The sequence below is a fragment of the Ambystoma mexicanum genome, chromosome 10 (genome assembly GCF_040938575.1).
Source record: "Ambystoma mexicanum isolate Mex_15411 chromosome 10, UKY_AmexF1_1, whole genome shotgun sequence".
Classification (NCBI taxonomy): Eukaryota; Metazoa; Chordata; class Amphibia; order Caudata; family Ambystomatidae; genus Ambystoma; species Ambystoma mexicanum.
The window spans coordinates 1,367,097,603-1,367,118,826 of record NC_090932.1 but is presented as its reverse complement, the minus strand read 5'-3'; the positions used below and the strand labels follow the sequence as shown (position 1 = coordinate 1,367,118,826).

The 21,224-nt window shown below is 44.1% G+C and overlaps 1 protein-coding gene across 2 annotated transcripts in view; it reads left to right on the top strand.

Annotated features, from left to right (window-relative positions):
• GRK3 (G protein-coupled receptor kinase 3) overlaps positions 1-21,224 on the top strand; it is a 1,763,027-nt gene that overhangs the window by 423,597 nt on the left and 1,318,206 nt on the right. For both annotated transcript variants that reach the window (XM_069619380.1, XM_069619381.1), the window contains exon 2: positions 16,019-16,095. In XM_069619380.1, coding sequence (XP_069475481.1) covers positions 16,019-16,095 — 77 coding nt within the window. The remainder of the gene's footprint in view (positions 1-16,018; positions 16,096-21,224) is intronic.

Below are 21,224 nucleotides of genomic sequence, written 5' to 3'. Positions count from 1 at the left end.
TTCCCTGGGTCAGGTGCTTGGCTGGATCCCCCCCCTTGGGCTGGAGGAGTGCACACATAACCCAGGATTGGTCTGTTTCCCTTGTAGTGGGGATTTACATAGTCAGGGGAGCGAGGGACCCCATTTGTGGGATTACCTCCATGACTCCCTGTCTGTGACTGGCCCGAGGGCCTTCTGGGAAGTGAATTGTTCGGTGCAGGCAGGTTTTTAGGCCCCCCCATCTCCCAATCTAAAACGGGGGCAACCTTTACCTCTGCCACCTTGGCAGCAGCAGGGGTGCTGTTGGTTTTGGGTTTTTTGGGCTGATTCTTATTTTCCACCGTTTTCTGCACCTCATAGATGCCGGTGGCTTGTTCAATGACCCAGTCTAAAGATCTTTTCTCGTGAAAATCTCTCACAAGCTGGGTCATTATGTATTTGGGGAGTGCATGGAAAAATGTGTTGATGAATTCTCTGCTGTCCGTGCGCACCCTTCTGGTGGTCTGCGCAAAGGCACGCTTCAATTCTTGCACGAATTCTTGTGGGGCCTGATCCTCCCCACATTGCAAATTGTAGGCTGCCTTGCGAGCTTCTTGGGGATTCCGGTGAACAGAAAAATGTTTCAAGATGGCCAAGCAAAGAAACTGGAGTATTCTGGGGAGAATGTCCATTTGACATACTGAATGCAGCGACTGCTGTCCTTCAAATGGAAAGTCTCCATCATTTGCTCAATGAGCTCCAAGTGTTCCCAAACAGAATACTTGGAGTTCTTGTGATAAGGGGTGATGACACTCCTTATTGCCTTGATCTGCTTTAAGGGGTCCTTAAGCAAGGCCCTTTTTGCCTTATTGGCCTTTTTGGTTCGGGTAACCCTGGTCCATTCCTCCTCTGACTCAGAAGCACTGCTCCCAGAGGTGCCCGTCTGATCTTCCAGGCTCTCCCGGATTCTGCGAGCCTGGGAATGGCTGGCAGTATGTGGGGACCTGGTCTCCTGTGTCCTGGGCCGCTCAGAGGAGACTTCAGATCCCTCCTTGCTTCCAGGATGTGATGGGTACCCCCCCCCACTGACCTAACTGGGCAGAGCTTTTTAGGATGCCCTTAGTGGTCTACTTTCCTGGGGTTCCCCACTAAATTGCACTGTGCTTAGGTGCCCATACCCGGATGCCCACCCATCCATTCCTGGGAGGTACTGGCCTATGAACCCCATACTTTTGGCCGGATAGTAATCTGCCCTCCCTGTGGCCCTGTGCTCATGTGCGCCAGGGGGCATGGGGGTGGCAGAGTCCAAGGACTGGGAGAGATGAAGGCCTCTGGTACTAGGGCTCCTGAGAATATGCTCAGGTGTTTCCCTTTCCCAGCGAACTGCATCTCTATCAGCCCCTGCTCCCTGTTGCAATGCAAGAGCCTGTGCTTTCAGTTCCTCAGTTAAGGCCTTACTAGACTCTATCAGTCTCTCCTGCATGGCTACCTGTTGCTGGAGCCTATCATTGTGCTGACAGAGAGCCTCATTCTCTCTCTGTGCCTCCTGATTGGTCCTTGAATACTGGGCCAGTCTTTGCTGCAGGAGAGTTACCTCCTGAGTCCCATCCCTACTGGCCTGCTCCTTTCTTGCCAGAGCCTCTTCAACCCTCCTGGTGTGCTCTAACAAGTTCTGATGCTCTTTTTGGAGGTCACCCAGCCCCTGGAGGGCCAGGTGATTTCCTTCAATTTTTCCTTTTAGTTGGCAGACTTCCTGGCCTAAGGTGTCCCTTTCCTGACTAAGAGCCTGCATCTGTGCCGCCAGGTCGTCCCTCTGCCTTTGAAAGGCACCAGCTTTCTGGCGTTATTGATCAAACTCTGCCTGGGTATCCTGGTCTTTCAAAATCAATGTATTGCTTTCCTCTTTCTCTCTGTCTAGTCGGATTTGCAGGGTACCTACCTGCTCTGTGCATTCCCTATTAAAGTCTAGTTGTTGCTCCAGCTTTTTCTGGCTCTGCAGTAGGGAGTCCAAACCTTCTTGGTACTCCTTCCGCAAGGCCAGAAATCTGGTATCCTGGTCAGCCTTTTCCTGTTGCAGGATATCCATATCCTCCTTTATTTTACTAATATACTGCCTACTATCATTTTTTGACTATTGGCTCCTCTGCAGCCTCTGCTCACAAGAGACCAGGTCAGATTGGGCCTTCTCTAATGCCATCAGTTGCCTATTTGCCAGATCTTGGCCTTCAGCACATTTGTCCTGTATGGCTCCCATATGTAAATATAAATATGCCGCTACCCTGGCAATCTTGTTGTGCTCATCCTTGGCCTTAGGGGCTCATGTAAGGGACATGGGCCACATGTATGGGACCCTGATCTCTCCATTTATCTGACCCTGTTTCAGTGATCTGGGGTGCGATTGCCTGCAACCAGACCGCCTGGTCCTGATGAGCCCACTCACCTCTCACAAATAGCTTATGTAAGAGGTGTTCTCTGGCTATTTTGATATCTACCAAGGTCGTCATTCTGGAACTTGATTTCCTTCCTGACTTACATAAGTTTGTATTTTATTTTGCAAAACAGACCGTTTTCTTAGAGCGTTCCTTTGAGGGGTGTTTTTACAGTGTAACACTGCGTGGTGATCCAACAGAATTCATATATTCTGACAGTTAGCACACTGTATTAATCTGCACAAGTGATAGATCTAATCCAAAATCCCCGACTACGAGCCCCCACTCTGTTGAAGACTCCAATCAAGCATTCCCACTAGGTCAGTGCCTTGTCTGGGATTGCTCAAGGGAAGCCCTTATTTATATATTTTTATGACAAGTTATACTCTGGATGATAAACCCTTATATAACGCCCCTCTCTTAGAATCCCCCTGGGCCCACTGAGCCAAGAAGTAGGTTTTATTTGAAAAATTAAACAATAGATATATATCACACTTTTATAATAAATTAATATTTGATATCACACTTAGGCATATGACAGTGAGTGATAAACAATGGATGATGGTATACTAGCACACTGGTTTAATTACTTAGGAGTAGTATAGAGGATAAGGTAGCTGAGAATGCTTTAAATGGTACAAGGAAATGCAAGGTGGAAAAGAAGCAACACAGGGATAAACTTGATATGATTTCAGCAAAAGATAATAGAATCACTTTTTCTCTGACAATTCACTCTCCCCCTATGCAATGTAAGGAGATGGAAGTGACACACACAGTCTTCAGGAATACAATAACAATACAATATGAATTCAGTTCCCCTCTAGCAAGCTTAGAGAAACCGGGATGATTTTAAACACAGGCAAAGTACTTTAAAGGTGGTATGCAAAGAAGGGAAAATATGCTTAAAATGCTTTTAATTCCCTCCAGAGGTACAGGGTGAGAGAGAGCTACTTTAAATTAGTTCAGGATCACTTTATCAATGCTCTATGAATGATTGTCAGGTTGCATACGAATTTCAGCAAAGGAAAGCAAGAAGCTGCTATTTTGACACGTGAAGAAATTTGAGCCAAATCGCGGCACTTTTTCCGAGTGCGTCAAGCGCGATTACGGAAAAAGGATAATGAATAGAAAGTCGGTAAAATTAAAGTTAAATCTCGCTTCTAGCACAAACGGTTCAAGAGATACGGACGATTTCGTGAAGGTGGATTCTCAAAACAAAAATAAAGCTCAGAATGACAGATGACAGTTTTGCAGCTTTGAATCAACAGGAGGTACAAGATTTCTATGATGCAGTTCTCAATAGGTTAAAATAGTTTGAATTAGATTATTTTAAACTAAGAGATTGGTTTTGCACAGTTCTGGCTGAGTACTCACACTATATTTTGGACAGGAATGCGACTTCGTCACGGATCGGGTCAGGATTGGCTGCGGTTCTCTCGCCACTGGGTACTGGTTCTGCGCACAGCGATCTGGGTCTGGTCTGCGGTTCTGCTACCAGCACTTCTTTCTGGGTCTGCTACCGGTTCTGGCAAAAGTTCTTGGCAATTAATTCAACAGCTCGCCCGGCTGTAGAATAGTTTGGTTGGATTGCTGGATTCTGAAGGCCTGCTGAAAAACGATTTAGCTGGTGGTCCAGGCCTCTCTGCTTTAAGTTCTGGAGTTTGCGTTCAAAGTTCTGGTCTCTCTGGATCTCTGGTCTCTCTGGATTTGAAGTCTGGAGTCTCCCGGCAAAGTGTCCCGCAAGAAAGTGGAAAGTGCATCTCCCTGTCTGGCTTCCAGTTGCTCTTTTTATGTCTCTTGAAAATGGGTGTGGATGCTAACTTTCTTTGCCCAACCCACTCACGATTTGATAGGTCAAGGATTTCTCTTTGACCTGATTTGAGAAGGGAGCAGTGAGTCAGAGTGAGTCCTCTTTATGGCATACAGAAAGAACACTCCCCTTTGCTTTTACCTTAGAAAATCATTTTCATAACTAAACACATTTCCCAGATACACAAGTGGTTCACATTACATGTACAGATTGCAGATGATTTAAGGTACATTCTTGTTCAACTCTGATCTTCCTAAGAGCTTGCATTAAAAAATGACAACTTATTTTCGTTTTTAGTTGGTTTACCAATATCGGACGTTTACCAAAAATGGCACAAATGTACACCGCCTTTCTACACATATTCCAGTAAATTTTCATTTTTCTAGCGTGAACCCCGTGTCTGCAATCTCCATAACTCATGGGGTTTTGCCTCAGAACATGGTACGGAATTGAGTTTAGACTCAAATTGTAGGTACTTTTTCCATTTTAAGGATCTCCAAATTGTACATTCCTGTCATCTGGTTACAATTAGTTATCAGTGTTTCTATAAAACATATATTTGCCTTCAATTCAATTCACAAAAAGTGTCTGGCCCGCCCCTAGGAACTGGGTGAGTCAAGGATCACATGTCTCTCCTTCCAGGCAGAGCTCTGTTTACAGTCCACACCCAAATCAGCATACTCCATTAAATTGAAAGAGTCTACTGTGTTGACTGAGGTCAGCAGACCAGGGGGCCACTCTGCATTTGTTTAGCATGACCCTGTGATCTCCTGGGCTGTTGCTGGTAAGGGCTGGTGTGAATGCTTCCCATGGACAGAGGCCCTTTGAACTGTTTTAATTGAATCAGACTGCCTCCTAGGAACAAACCTTTGAAGTCCCAGCTAGGTCAGGATGCTGTTTAGCTTCTGCAACACAGGTCCCCAGTCAGAGTTTAGACCGCTAGCGCCGGCTTGTGTCCAATGCCGGTACTGCACCTATTTTTGGGATCTGTCTTGAATTAATACATTTCCAAAAGAAAGGATTTTACTTGATAGTATATGATCCTTGCTTGACATGGCATTGATGGAGATCTGTAGTAGAGTAAAGTAAAACACTCAACCATAGTTGGATTTTTGTTTGGTGGTTCCGGGCCCATGATCTTAGCAATTTTTGACATTAATAAAAACGGGTTTTGAACAGAACCATCTTTCTTTGCACTCGTGGGTGGCAGGTCAGGGGACCATTTTGCTGTGCGCAAAACTGCACGGTTCTCCAGGATTCTGGCGCAAATGTGGGCTTTTCCGCCGTCTTGGATTTCCTAAGCCCACAGCGCCAAATGTTGCAGCGTAATAGTCCAAACGTGGGTCAGGACACCCAACACTGCATAAACTTAAAACTCACTCTGCATAAACATAAAAGTCACTCTTGCAACATTGCTAACGGCCACGACAGGTAAACTCAAACAACACACTCACTCTGCCTCACATGCCCTAAAGCTAATATTCTCTATCATAACACTGCAAATCTTGAAAAAACTGCAGCATGTCCGTATTCAGTTCTTGCAAAAGCTTAAAGCTTCTCTCCAGTCTGCCTTCAGCTAGATGCTCCCCCTGCGCCTTCTCCCCAGCCAGAGTACAATCCATATCGTGACACAAGTCTCCTTCATTTTCAAAGTACCTGATAGCTCCAGTCACAGGCCCTGCAGCCAACACAGAGTCTTGTGCTAGCTTGTACTCTTTCTCTTAACACTCCCCTTTGGACTTTTTCCTGTGGCGCTCTCCTTCCTCTGTTGCTGCCGTTAGAAGGTCACACCTAACCAGACTTTGTTTCCTCAAAAGCGCAAAATGTTCCTTATCCGTATCCGCTGTCTCCAAGTGAAGTAGCCCTCCCCTGCATGCCTCGGCCTCACCAACTGCGACATTTCTCGCTGCTCCAGAATTCGCTGCTCCCCGACTGGAAGCTCAGCCCCAAGTGATCCATCTGTCACAGGCTGAGCAACTGTTACTCCATAAACAGACATCATCATTGCTTCGCAACTCTCCTAGAGTGAAGAGCCTCCGGTGGACACACACACACCACCTGTTGCCTCTATGATGACACCCAGTTTCACAGCCCCAAACTCCGGGCACTGACCAGGCTTTACGCAGCACTGTTTGATACACTGCTGAAATAATACTCGATCTTCTTAGCGGCCAACAATAAAGAATAAAAACACCCTTGACAATCAGCTGACAACGCGTCCGCCTTACAGCTCTCACGGGTATGCATGTAAATGTCACTTTGCCGCTTTGTTTATCCAATGCGTCCCTTTCCCTCATACGCCTGCAGTTGCCCTTACAGTAAAGACACTTCGCCGAGAATTGCAGAAAAATGACACATTGCCCCTTTACTATTCCAATGTTCTCCAAACGCCCACTATGGCACAAACTTCCTTTAGAGCCCCCCTCCAATGGCCAATAGGGCGGGACTCACCTTATGGCCAGGGGCTGCGGGACCCTGGGGCTGGTTGATGTTACTGACTCTGGAACACACTCTTCTCCTTGCTGCTGGGCACTGGAAAGGACCTCTGTCCTTTCTACTGCTGCTCCAAACTCCTCCGTTAAAGCCGTCTTCACAGCTCACTGCAGTTACTCTTTGCTGCTCCTCCCCGTGCTCTATCAGCACTTTGAACAGCTATTTTCACTTCAAAACGTTGCTCGCAGCGATGCGTCAGCTTTCTTCCTTTCTGGCCACAATTTATGTTAGAATCCTCGTCGCCAATGTAAAGTTCGTAGTGTAATACAGGATCGGAGGCAGGCCGTATGTTCTAAACTTATTTTATTCATGAAACACATATGTAGATATTAAGTTAAGTGCAAGAGAAATAAACATCCACCAGCGCCGGTGGAAAGCCGGCCCCAACTGTCACCCTTCAAATCACAGCATCAGATTGTGCACCAAGATTCCATAGGTGACATCACAGGCAGGCTGACTACACACTCACTCTGCCAAGCTAGAACACTACACTCAGTTTATCATTACCGCCGCCCAATAACCCAGTAATACCAGGATATGACGCGTGGTGGAGGAACGGTAAGTTCCCATTCCCATCTAATCCCATCGGACTCCACTGGAATGGGAACACTGAAGCACTGGCACTGTTGCTAACGGTGCCGGTACGTCAGTGATTTTTCTGCCAGTAGGGGCCTGAACACCCGGCAGATCAGGCCTGCCGGGAGTTCACTGCCCTTATTGGCAGACTCAGAGTATGCCGATCCAGAAAAGGTGCCAGTAACTGTTGTTTCGTCACTTTTTTACAGACCGGTATGGCCATAATGAGACCCTATGAATCTCGGACTACTGAATTGTGATAGTTAGAAACCAGAGAAACCATCTTGTCACCAGTGGAATCCACATTAAGGTACAGAATCACATTTAAGGCATATGTTTCAAGAACTGGAGTGAATGTAATATTTGTTTGTAACCAAGGCAACGCTTTCGTTTTTTACTATATTAAAGTTATGTTACTTGAACTGGGTATTCAGGTTCAGGGTTATGGAGCTTTTAGTTTGGTCATTCAGTACTTCGATGGTGTGTGAAGAGGGGGGCCCTCCCTGAAAACATAATACACATTTGTGTTGTCTACCTATTATATACACTTTCAAGTGAAGAAATGCGAGCAATGCTGCTCCAAGCAAAATACCATTTTGGCATTCTCTTAGGAACATACCATGGGCCTCATTCTTTGTACAGTGTTCTGGTAAAAAAGTAACGGAATTCATGGGTAACAGCACTTTACCGGACCGCCCGACTACAGGTTTGCCAGTGGGGCACCTGGGTTGCCTCCAGCTAAATGATGGAGGTAAACCAGGTGCTCTACCAGCAAAAAAAACCCTCATTACTGCCACTGCCCTTGTGATAATGATGGCAAATCCCCTCATGGAGTCCTATGGTACTCCATGAATGGGGATTTACAACGTCCCGCCAGCACTCGTAATCCAGCGGCAATGCCGCCGGACCAAGTGCCCATAAAGGTAAGTATCAATAAATTCCCATGTGAGAAGAATGCAGACCAGCCACTGCAGATTAATCAATGTTCAAACTTTAAATTTAGAGTAATACTAGCAAAAAGTACCTGTTCTCTGAACGGGTTCTGTGGACAGACATGACAACACTTTCATCAATTGTTGAAAATCAATGATCCTGTAGGTCGCTGTTTCGATTCGCTTATCTCTTGATGTGCTTTGCACTCTGAAGTAAACTGCAATGAGAATGGGCGTGTGTGGCTGGCTGACATGTCCCGGAGTAGAAGTTGGGGGGGAGGCGAGAGTTGGTGTAGAGAGTTGGTGTACTGCTATATGCTTTGACTTACCGTGCTCGCTGCACACCTGTTTCCTCACCCTGGTGTGGTGCAGTTAGTTGCGGTGCATTGCAATGCAAATGTCCCAGAACAGAAACCATGTATTCTAGGGTTGAGGATCACTCCTTCTACGACCACATTGATGTTTCAATGATTTCAGGTAACCATCTCATGTGTGAAGGTGCTGAAATTCAGGGAAAGGGGGTGTTCCAAATGTCATGTATCCAGTAATTTCCAGAGGGTCATAATAGGTAACGATGCAAAATGTGGTGCAGATTAGTGAAACGGTATGGAATTGTATGAGGAACAATGCTTTGCCAAGCCACAAACCCAAAGCCAAATTGTGTCTTGTGCTGAAATCCGGGGAAAGCAGCGGGGTATCCACATGCCATGTAGCCAGTAATGTCCGGAGGGTACTAACAGGTAACTTTGCAAAAGTTGGTGCAGATTGGTGCAACGGTGCAGAATTGTACAAGGAGCAACGCTTTGGAAAGCCACATGCCCACAAACAAATGTATTTTGCTGAAATCTGGGGAAAGGTGTTGGTTGTCCAAATTAAATACAGCCAGTATAGTCTGTATGGTCATAACAGGAAACTATGCAAAATGTGGTGCAGATTAGTGAAACGGTGTGGAACTGTATGAGGAACAATGCTTTGCCAAGCCACAAACCCAAAACCAAATTGTGTCTTGTGCTGAAATCCGGAGAAAGCAGTGGGGTATCCACATGCCATGTAACCAGTAATGTCCGGAGGGTACTAACAGGTAACTTTGCAAAATTTGGTGCAGATTGGTGAAACGGTGTGGAATTGTATAAGGAGCAACGCTTTGGCAAGCCACATGCCCACAAACAAATGTGTTTTGCTGAAATCTGGGGAAAGGTGTGGGGTGTCCAAATGTAATGCAGCCAGTATAGTCCATAGGGTCATAACAGGTAACTATGCAAAATGTGGTGCAGATTGGTGAAACGGTGTGGAATTTTATGAGGAACAACCCTCTGCCATATCATAAACAAACCCACAAATTTTCACTTTTATAAATATAGATTACTGCTCCAGAATGGAAGTGTTGTTTGTTTTCACTATTATTTGGTGCTTAAGAGATGACTATAAGCCAAAACAATAGCTTAGAAGTAAGTATAAGAGGCATATGTAATGTGAGGTGGGGCCTATGGATTGTGGGTGTTGTCTGGTTATTTACCCACCCATTGATGGGTTATACTAATTCTTAAAACCATTCCCACACACTACTTGCCCCTCCCTACCCAAAACACATCCTCCTGGATCTCTTTGAGGTACCTTTAGCAAGTCGTGCCATCAAAGATTGTGGTCCGGAAGGCATGCCCGTGTTATTTCTAAGCTGTTGTCTGAGAGTAAATGGCTTAAGAGCAGCAGTATATGTGCTACTGATGTAATAGAAGGAGCTTAACCAAGTGGCCCTTCAACTAGTTGAGTTATCAGCAGTATCTGTTTTGTGCATCAGATTCCTGATAAAAACATGGGTCTCATTACAAGGTCGGCAGTAACCAGCCTGTGCTAACGGTGGGTTGCTGTCGACCTCGAAACACTGTTTCTGCCACCTGATATCCCGGTGCTACCGGGATATTACAAGATCTGACGGCCTGGGATGTCCGATGGCGGGAACTGTAAGTGCCCACCACGGGAATGGGGATACGGAAGCACTGACACTGTTGCTAATGGTGCTGGTGCTTCTGTGGAAACCGTGCCTGCAGGGGCCGGTGTGCCAAGCAGGTCCAACCTGCCGGGAGCACCGCCACCTGCAGGCATTCTCGCAGTCTGGCGATCTGGAAAGGTTGCCAGTATGTTGCTACCGGGACCCTTATTTCCAGAACACCAGACTTGTAATGAGGCCCCAAAGCAAACAGTTTTGTCTTATTTATAGGTATTAAATAGGCCTTCCCCAGGGAATGGAATCAAGTGCCCAGGTACTCATATAATTTCCCAGCTGTTCCCATTTTATAGCCAGATGGTAGCATTATGACAGTGCTGGCAAATGCCTATCCCTCGCCTTCACAAACTGTTTGCTTTGCCAATGTTTGTTTTTGTACTGCCTGTGCTTCTGCTGCTTTGCATGGAGACTGTGGCTGTTCAATATGTGGGAGTCACAGTTCCTGTAATTGCATATTTTGAACTATGTTGGAATACATAAAAGGGTCCTAATATTGCAAAAAAGGAGAAATAATGCATTGATGTTGTCATTTCCAGAAGATCATTTCTGCAAAACAGTCTACTGAACCTATTTTTGGAGAACTTTTTCAATGCAATGGCTAGAATATGTTTTAAATTGAAATACTAAATACATTTTGTTGCATCATTAATAGTGCCTGTGTGGGACTGTTGAAGAGGTATAGCTAGGGAAGAGTCCTTGAGGCGGTGTTATAAAGGTCTAGCACTGAGTCAGGTCTACACATAGACTGTCATTGTCAATCCTGATCTTGAAGTCTTTGCGCGAGAATGTTTTAATTCTGTAGAACACATTCTCTAGGTATAAGTTATGGAAGTAGTCCAAACAGTTTGGATTTGCTAGGCTCATTTCACCTTAGCTAGGCCAGTATTTCTGTAATGTGGCCATGTTGTGAACAGAGATGGAAGGTAATCCCTGTCCTGCAGCACAGCGACTAAGCCTGCTGACAGAGGAAGTGCCACGTCTCTGAGTAAATGTAATTTGTGCAACATTGTGGCTTGTTTTCACTTACTTTAAATGGGCGAGGTAAGGTCATGTCTTTTTTTATTTTTATTTTTTATTTGGTTGGATAATAAAATCATCCTTTCAGATATAACAAAACACACTTTACATCACCTTAGATAAAGAGGGAATTATTAAAGATTATGTTACATACAAATCATCACTTTGCACCACATTAGGAGAATAAGTAGAAGAATACAGATATTTATACAAATTATTATAGTGTTCCATAATATATGTCTCATTGCTTTAGGAGAAAAGGAAATAAAGAAAAGGAAAGATGTATGTAACATTTTTAAAATCATATATCGACAATTGCATACTGCACCATTTCATTTCATTAGATTGCATTATTTATCCTTCAACTTTTCGAAAAAAAGGTCAGGACATGTCTCTTCATCCTGCCAACTAATTGATCTGTTTTGCATGTCTGTGACTAGGTCATCAAAGGCATGAAAGAGCTCATTATCACCTTGGGTGTCACTGTCTGTGTGTTTAGAAGCGTAGAGTGCTTGTCCTCCATTGGCACCTGTTATCTGTGGATTAAGTGTGGTCACCTTTGTTCCCTGTTGGCACAGTGGATTTCCAACCTCATAAAACAGGACACAACAGGTACTGGCAAGTTATGTTATTGTCTATTTATAGAGCACACTGTGGAATAGCTCTCGTGGCACTGAAGGCAAAAATAAAGATGGGACTCAAACAATTTTATGAAGAACATATGATCTGGTATGGGTCTTGATTGGAATTTAATTCCAGATTCTCACAGAGACTAAAACGAGCATGATGGTGGTGGACTTGTGGATGCCACCTTTGGTTCGGGGCACAGATCAGTGGGGGGACTGAGATGAAGGAGGACTTGTGGGTGCCGCCTTGGTTTGGGTGCTAAGGCACATGTCAGTTGGGTACTGGGACAAGAATGAACACGTGGCTGCTGCTTTAAGTTAGGGGGCCGAGGTGCAGTTTAGTGGGGGAATGCTGGTGCTGCCTTAATTTAGGGGGCTGAGGTGCAGTTTAGTGTGGGTTTGCGTGTCCTGATTTAAATAAGGGTGCTGGAGCGCAGTTCAGTGGGGGTAAATGAGTGCTGCCTTATGTTAGGGAGCAGAGGCGCAGTTTAGTGGGGGTACCTGGGTGCTGCCTTAAGTTAGGGTGCCGAGGCACAGTTTAGTGTGTCTAAATGGGTGCTGCTTTAAGTTAGGGGAACGGATGCAGTTTAGTGGGGGTGCTCCGACAAGGAATTGTCAATTGCAGGAGTGGAGTAGGAGTAATGGTGATTGCTGGTAAGTAATCCTTGATTACTTTTTTTCCCGGGGTCCGGCACAAAGGTTGTTCGACACCACAATGTTCTGTTTGTAATTGAGGTGTGTTGGGGGTGTTCCAGGCGCTACGCCAATACTTTGTGCTGCAGGTTTCTGCGTGCATTTAATTTCATGAATCGGCCCCCAGTGCTATTCTTTTCCCCAATGCAATGCCCTTTTTCGTGCTAACTACCTTTTGAAGGCTTAGCACTTTTTTTGTAAATTAGGCCCAGAAGAAAGACATAAACAGATGATGGGATTGGGCAGGAGATGGAAAATGTATGCATAGTAGAAAGACAATCACAGTATGTCTCCCTGCTATCCCTCTCACTGAAGAACAGTTCACATTCTGGGGCAAACAAAGACTTCTCAATTATGAGCTGCGTTATTCCATCAAATTCAAAGTCTCAACGTACTAGATATTTAAACGTGTTCCATTTTCCGACCCAATCTTGGGGTCATCCTTCTGTGAAAGACAACCATTCTGTACACCATAAAGAAACGAAGAAACGCTGTGCGCAGAGGTAGATATACAACAGCTCTATGTACAGCACGAATTAAGTGCATAGGATGGCTGTGCACAGAGGTAGATATACAATAGCTCTATGCACAGCACGAATTAAGTGCATAGGATGGCTGTGCACAGAGGTAGATATACAATAGCTCTATGCACAGCACGAATTAAGTGCATAGGATGGCTGTGCACAGAGGTAGATATACAATAGCTCTATGCACAGCACGAATTAAGTGCATAGGATGGCTGAGCACAGAGGTAGATATACAATAGCTCTATGTACAGCACGAATTAAGTGCATAGGAGAGGTAGATATACAATAGCTCTATGCACAGCACGAATTAAGTGCATAGGATGGCTGTGCACAGAGGTAGATATACAATAGCTCTATGTACAGCACGAATTAAGTGCATAGGATGGCTGTGCACAGTAAGAGGACAGGAATTATGTGTAGATATTTTGCATGCACAGTAATGACCAGGAATTTTGTGGATAAATATGTAGGCCGACATTAAACAAAGGGGTGGGTGTCCAACTTCCTTGTACAGACACTGATTTGCAAGGCTTGAGTGCACTGTTTCTAATGAGCAAGGTTTCAGGGTTGTTTTGTGGGAAATGTATGTTAGCGGAGGTGTCTCCTTGCGCAGGAGGAATCATGGTGAAAATGTGTGCTGTGGTATAACTTCCCAGAAAGGAACAGTTTTGTCTTTGCCAAGTGCATTTCTTCCTGCCCAGTGGTTGTTTATTTCGAGCAAAGCATGCTTCTCATGGGTGCTTGTAATGCATTTTCTGCTGCAGAGAGACACCTCTTCTCCAAGCAGGCATTAAAGTATTGTACCTTTTTCTCAAGCATCCCATCAAAAGACTGCATCATTTTATCCACTAGTGGGCCTTATAGCAGAAACGTTGTGGTGGTGCAAGCACAAGTGTGCACGGTGTTAACACTAGGACAAACATTGATCTACATCAGAGGCCTGCAATCTGCAGATCTCCGGTGGACTTGGACTACTACTCCCATGATCCTTCATTATTGACTATGCTGATAAGTACTGATGGGAGTTGTAGTCCAAAACAGCTAGAGAACCAAACGTTTGATACCCAGGCTCTAGAGCAAGCCGATTATTTGTTCATTGTGTGTGTGCATCGGGGCTGTGGTTGTCCTGCGGCCAATACTGGTTGCTCAACCGTGCGACATTGCACTGGCTCTCGTGCAATGTCAGTACAATCTAAGTGTACCTGGTTGTAACAGTGCCTTGATGCCTGAGAGTTGTGTGCGCTTAATAAATGTATACATAAATAAACAAATAAAGGTACACAACTGGGAAAGTATGCCTTGAAATTCACCCTTTTATTTTAAGAAGAAAAAAAGGACACTGCAAACAGTTGGTTGTCTCTCTGCACCGATCTGACACATTTTCTGTTCACATGCCCTATCATTTCGACGAATTCCCGCCCCTGGCTCTCAACTACTTCTTAACCCCCAGAAATCAAGCCCTCAGTTGCAAAGACAGGAACCAAGGAAGTGTACAAAATGACGCAAGGGACCGCATGCGCTGCATAATTGTTGACAATTAAAGCTATTGTAGTTCTTATTAGTGCAGATAATTCGAAGCAGCTGAGTCCGGGCCCAGCCTTCCAAGCAGGATTAGGAAAACAGACAGTGGCTGCGAGACACAGGGCCTATTTATAGATTCCCCGCTATATTGCATCCATATGCGAAAGCGAGGAAGCTGCGAGAGGAGCACTCGTGCTGAAGTGGCCAGATGAAGCAGAGTGCGACCAACAAGGCCCGCACTCCCAAACAAGTGTTGTTTGTAGTGGCAAATGCGGAAACGAGGGGCCGCTCCTACATTGTTTTCTCCGTGCCAAGCCCTGGTCCTGTGCCCACTGGCAGGGTGCACAGCTGCTGCCCTTGGCTGAGCTTTTATTACAGGGAAAAAAGACGCCTCTGTGGAAAGGGCAGAAAGCCTGTTTTACCAAGGACCCGCATAAGAACCTTTTCATCCAGTCATTGTTCTTTTCACCGTGCATTTCATTTTTGACATGGACAACATTCTGAAATGAACACAGCCGATGCCGAGTCATTACTTTGCATTGCTCGGCATACATTAGAACATGCGCTGCAGAAGATGACGCATCAATACGCCCAAAATATCCTGTTTGCACTCTGGTGGCATGATCCGAGGAGTGCACTGTATTTGGCTTTTGTGTAGCATAAAGGAGCACATAGTAAAATTATCTTCTATGTTCTTATATTTTTCAAGTCACTGTGATATTAAAAAAATGTGCATGGCAAATCTGATCCCCAAGTTGGTACATTTGTAGGTATTAAACATTAGTGTCTCAACAGGTATCAAAATAAGGATTTGATCAGCAGGAGCTAAAAGCAGCTGTGGGTATCTAGCATAACCTAGTAAGCAGGTGCTACCTCTATGGAACCAGGAGCTATTATGTAGTGTGACACAAATGTAACTCCCATGTAAGATGTGTCCGTCATATTTGATCCATTATGCTTTAAACGTCTTCTGGATGTGTTATTACGCTCACTGACACGCACTTCCAATCATAGACTGTTTATTTTCACATAGGTATGTTTGTATCACAAGGTTGTAGCTCCGGGTAGATGGTAGTGCCAAGGAAACCAGGCTCCCCACGACTATACCTAGGAGCTAAAAGGCCTCCAGCTTACAGCAATTTTGAACCCTGTCTAATATTTTAACATCCAAATGTCATCTTCTGATGAAGCATAATACAAACAAAATGCAACATTAGGCACCTTTAATGAAATAAAACCAAATAATGAAATAACAAGCATGTATAATGATTTACAAGTAAATGCAAAATCACCAACATGGCTCTTCCTTCTCCCTGCTTGTCCCCTTTTTCTTCACCTTTGCCCTGCCCTTTGTCAGTTTCCCGATGTCAGTAATTCCCTTCCATATCGCATTCCCTTGAGTAACCCATGCTCCTCTACTGTCCCTTTCAGCATCCGAAGCGTCATGCAGAAATACCTTGAAGAGAGAGGGGAGCTGGCCTTCGACAAGATTTTCAATCAGAAGATTGGTAAGTTGAATGTGCAGCACACTGCCATGATTTCCAGTACTGGGCTGTGCTCTGTTGCTGCCTGTGTCTCCTCTTGGTCAGGCATGCCCATGCAGAATTAAAGCCTCTTCCTCTGTGGCACGCGAGGATGTGCCCTGGTGTACTAACATCCTGGGCCAGGGTTCTATTTTTAGAATGGGTCATGGCTGATCCTTCCGCGAAGTTAGCCATAATTTGTTGGAAGAGGCAAATGGCTTTTGTCTATCAAAGAGTTGCATAGCACAAGCATGATCAAACGCAATCAACGTCATTAAAGTGCGATGATTTTCCAATGATAAAATTAGTCAACAGAAATACAGTCAATAACAGTATGACCTGAATATTTAAGCATAGTCAGAATATGGACTAACATTGAAAGCTTATGTTCTGAATGTTGGTATATAAATATGTTTATTGTGTTGCTGAGTTTACTGTGGATCCTTTAGTGTTGAATGTTGTGAACAGTACAGTGAACAGGTGTGATTGTCTGATATGTTTTAGTATGGCGTGGCCCGCAATCTTCCACAACCTTTGTTAATACCAGGAGCCTCATTTTCTAAGTCCCCTGAGTGGCAGCCGAATTATAAAAACAATGCGTAAAACAGATACCACTCTGGGCAGAATTGCCCCAGCAGAATTGCTGTACTCACCGGCCTCCCGGATCTCGTGCAGCAATGACCGAATGCACTTACGCTAGCATGCGATTTTCACACAGAGGGCCCCATTCATGGAATATTTGCCCAGTTCAAAGTGAATTTGCACTCCTGAAAAGTGACTTTGTTTTTAGGACCTGCTAAGAGGCTGCAAATTCCATAGCAATCCATTGTAAATGCCGTCTGGCCTGTTTAAACAGCAGGCCGCATTTACACTATTTGTGGGACAAATTGCAAAAAGAAGGCATAAAGGCCATTTTGCCTGTGTTTACACCTTTTTTTGACCTTTATGGAGCAAGGGGTGATTTTTGCACAGCGAGTAAGGGACCCGGATCCCCTGCGTGCAATTTACTCATTATATAAAATGAGTTTTAATGTATTTTTTTAAAATCAGAATATGGAGTCAGAATGCATCTGATAACTAATGGGAGCACTGGAATCTATCCATAATCTTTGTTACTCTTGGAACCTCTCTGTTTTTGATTAAGCACTTTATTTTTAGACTGAGCCATAAATAACTGATCCACAAGGTTTTAAAATTAACAAACTACAACAATGGTTTCCCATGCACATGTTTTTGATATTTTGGGTCAGGTCCATACTGCAGCTTTCTAAATTAGTTTAATGTTATTTCTGCACTCTTTGCCTTCCCTGGAGATCTTCTAATTCCCCTGACATCTCCAGTCTGGATTCTAAGTCCCACTCCACACAGATGGTGTCAGTGACACTGCCAGCATTTGAAGGCAGGGATGATGCAATGTCTTGGCCACCCATCATTTACAGCAGTAGGCTCATTATTACTGAAACATTTCACAAACTGGTGCTAAGGAATTCACCCAAATCAGCATAATGTGGACTTCAACGTCTCCAGAAATATGGCCTTGATGGGCTATTTCGTTATCGTGATATTATGTCTGCACAGAAGCTATGTGCCAGATCTCAGGGAGTGGCTGGGGAGTGCAGTAGGCTAACTCCCAGAGTGACCTCAAGTGATTTAGCAAAGCTCTTGATATTACAACATATCTTTGCACTAGCGGAAGTTGATCAGCACTATGTGTTGCAGAATGAATGGGCAAATGTACCAAAGTGTTTAAGAAGGCAGGCATGTTTGATAACATTAACAATAACATAGGACAGAATTATTAAGCAATTGGAAATTCACAGACATCCTAAGCTGATATAATGTGTACTGCATGCAGAAATGTTGCTCTGAAAATACGTTTAACTCATTAAGTGTGGAGCCAGTAATGCATGTGAAAGTAATCTAAAGTGTATGGGGATTCTTCAATTTTGTCGGCTTTGCTCTAAGTGGTCCTACAAGGAAATATGGCATGTCAGAGGTTGCTAGTAGCATAGAGGGGAAGGCAGATGGGAAACCGTGATGCTGCTGGAAGTACTTGTGCCCTGTGGCGCTAGTGGAGGAGATACTTGTGTGTGTCACCCAGAGGGCAAATTAATGGGGTCTGTGTGATAGGACTAAAGAAGTGAGCGGTGGCATTGCTCCGCTAATATGGTACGGCTGTGGGCATCTTGCTGCCATGTGAGAGGGCTGATTGTGTGAGCAGTGTAAGGTGGTGAGACAGGAAGACATGAGTTGATGAGTGGTGTGGAGGCGAGGGGAATGGTTTAGCAAAGCCAACTTATTTTTCAAGGTTATTTGACATTGCTGTTGAAATATTTGGTTGCCTCCCCTAATGATGAGAATCCTTGCCATACCAGTTTCATTTAAGCCATATGGAACATAGGTCTTTAGATGACAGTACTACATCAGCAATGCATGCACTGCTAGGCAATATCAGTGGATACCAAAAAATAGCTAATTGAACACATGTATGTGCATCCCCCGCCAGAGAGTTTGGGGTTAATGATAATGGCATCTCTCCGCAAACATAGTTGTGAGGAAAGGGATACATGGGTTGCATGGAATCCTCTTCTGCTGTTCTTGGCAAACTTTGGTTAAGCCAGCCTGGTATAACCAGTCAGGGAATTGGGCAGCACATACTGAATGTCTGGCAAGCAACTGGTTATAACGCACGTTGCAGGCAAATTAAAGTGAATACACAAATGAATACTAGACTCCAGAAATAACAAACATGACTCTTGAATAGTGACAGGGTTGAACACAACAGCACAAGTGATAACACTAGAACAAAGTGGCCAGCTTTGAATTCATAGTTACTGCAGGGATACAAAAACAGTAAATGTTTCACATATATTTTACAATGCAAGACCTGGTTACAAAACACATTGAACACTGAAGGTTTTTCCATTGTAGAAGCAGTAATGCAAAGGATTTTCAACCTTTTTCCTGCCTGGACATATGATCACTTTATGAGTTAAAACAAACTTGACAGTTTTCTTTTTATACACAGTTTATTTCCTTGTTTCAAACCACACTGTTCTTGGGGCTGCTGTCCTGCATGGGGCAGCAGACGTCGTGTTACCAGTGTTCTGGACCAGCCTGGAGTTAACAATCTGACTCCCAGGGATTTGGCAAATAACACAACACAATGCATTGGCTATGACTACAAGGTACTAACGAATGTAGGGTGCTTCTCAACCTAAACTCCATTGCGTAGGGTTAAACCAGTGTTTTCATAAAATACATACTGTATGCATAACTCGCAGGACTCCTGCACTATTCGTATGTCTCCCAAAACCACTGGGTACCGGCTGACCCACAGTCCTGTGCAAGAGTAATGAATATTAATGAGCTTTGAGTCCAGGAAGGAATTTTCAGCAACAGAGTATACTATTTTTACAGCATATGTATACTTGAGAGGGCCTCAAAAGTCTTAAATACTGGTTGAACAGTCAAAAGCCTCAGGGGAATTATCTAAAACACCCAAAGTAGAGTGCAAAACATTAGAAAAAGCAGCATGCATGCATTCAATTGCATAAGGGAGGGGCCTCAAGATGTGGTTAGAGGTACTGCATATAGAATCTTAGAAATGTATCATAAAATGGAAGTCAAACAAAAATTAAGTGCTGCACCACCTATTAGAGGCTGAGGGTTACTGCACCATGATTGAGCAAAGAACATACCTCAAGCCTGTAGGAATCAGTGCAAATTAAAAGGGCATTTTTTTAGATAAAATGAAATTTAGAATTCAGAAAATATTGTTTTTAAATATGCAAAAGGAAGAAAATGTATATATTATACAAGTTGTAAAAGTTTGTTGATCGAACTAATAAAACAACGGTTGGAAATAAAAAAAAAAAAAAAGGGCATTTTACTTAAAGGTTTCAGGCCAAATCAGTCCTATAACGCGGATCTGCTCAGTCATTTCTGTTCAAGGAGTTTACCTGAACCTGGCATAGGCGATGTCTATCTGTATGCTACATAGTGAACATGGACAACTGCTCAAAAATCAATCTCCTTTTGCAAAGTCTAGGGGCCCCTCAGCCCACTGTCCTGGGGACCATGTACCAGCCTTACTACCAGGCTCTATTTGGTGGGGGGTATTACACATGTGCCTAAAGTATGTGCAACATGGTAAACACATGCCTTTGTGAATTGGCCCCTATGACAGGGTGCATATTTGATTTAATCAATTGTGCTTTTGCTCGATTATCTAGTCCAGTAGAAATGGAAGTCTGTGTTCACAGTTCAAGCCTCTTCAAGCTACTGTAACCTGTAACCTATCCTTTCACTGACATGTGTTAACCCCAAATTATTTATACAACACTTTGTTGCTTACTAGCAGGGATTTCCCTATATAAACCCAAATACAAATAAAATACAAAACCTAGAGTTACATGTAAAAACATTTTCATAGTTGTACATTATCTTATTGAGACAAGCAGTTGATGTAGCGTTAAGCACAGCCTTGGCGGGTGTGCTTGCTTCTTATTGGCACACCAGCCCAAACGTATTCTCACTAAGAAAAACAATGGCAGCTGTGGAAAGCGGAAAGTGGCATTGTCCGTTTTCACTTTCCATGGTGTGCAGCTGAGACGCAGCTCGGACAATGGAGACAACAGCAAGCATGGTTTAGGGAAAGCATGTTAAGGGGTAAAGGGGCAAGTTGTGCGCAGAGAGGAAGGGGGAAGGCAGCGCCATGGGCTGACCAGAAAAAACATTTTCAGATGGGAGAAGGGTACTAAGAGACTCTGTGGAATGCAAACAGTTATAGACAGTTATTTTCTTATTTCAAAGCCACCTCACTGGTTGGCAACTCTCCCCAGGTGCTAATCCTGATTGTGCATTACTGTGTTTTTACTTTGTGAATATTTTAAATTGGGCAAGGTAATGCCTGCCTAGTTAACAAAACACTTGAGATGAAATCTTCATTTTAAAATGCAATTTTCAATTTCTGTCTCTGTCAGTGCATTAGACTTTAGCAGGATAGGACTGTCAACCAATGGCATGCAGGCCACGTACAATTTCCCAGCCTATATTGACGTGGCCCAAGCCCAAAGTGCAGAGGCCCCAAATGCAGAACAATTAAACTCAAT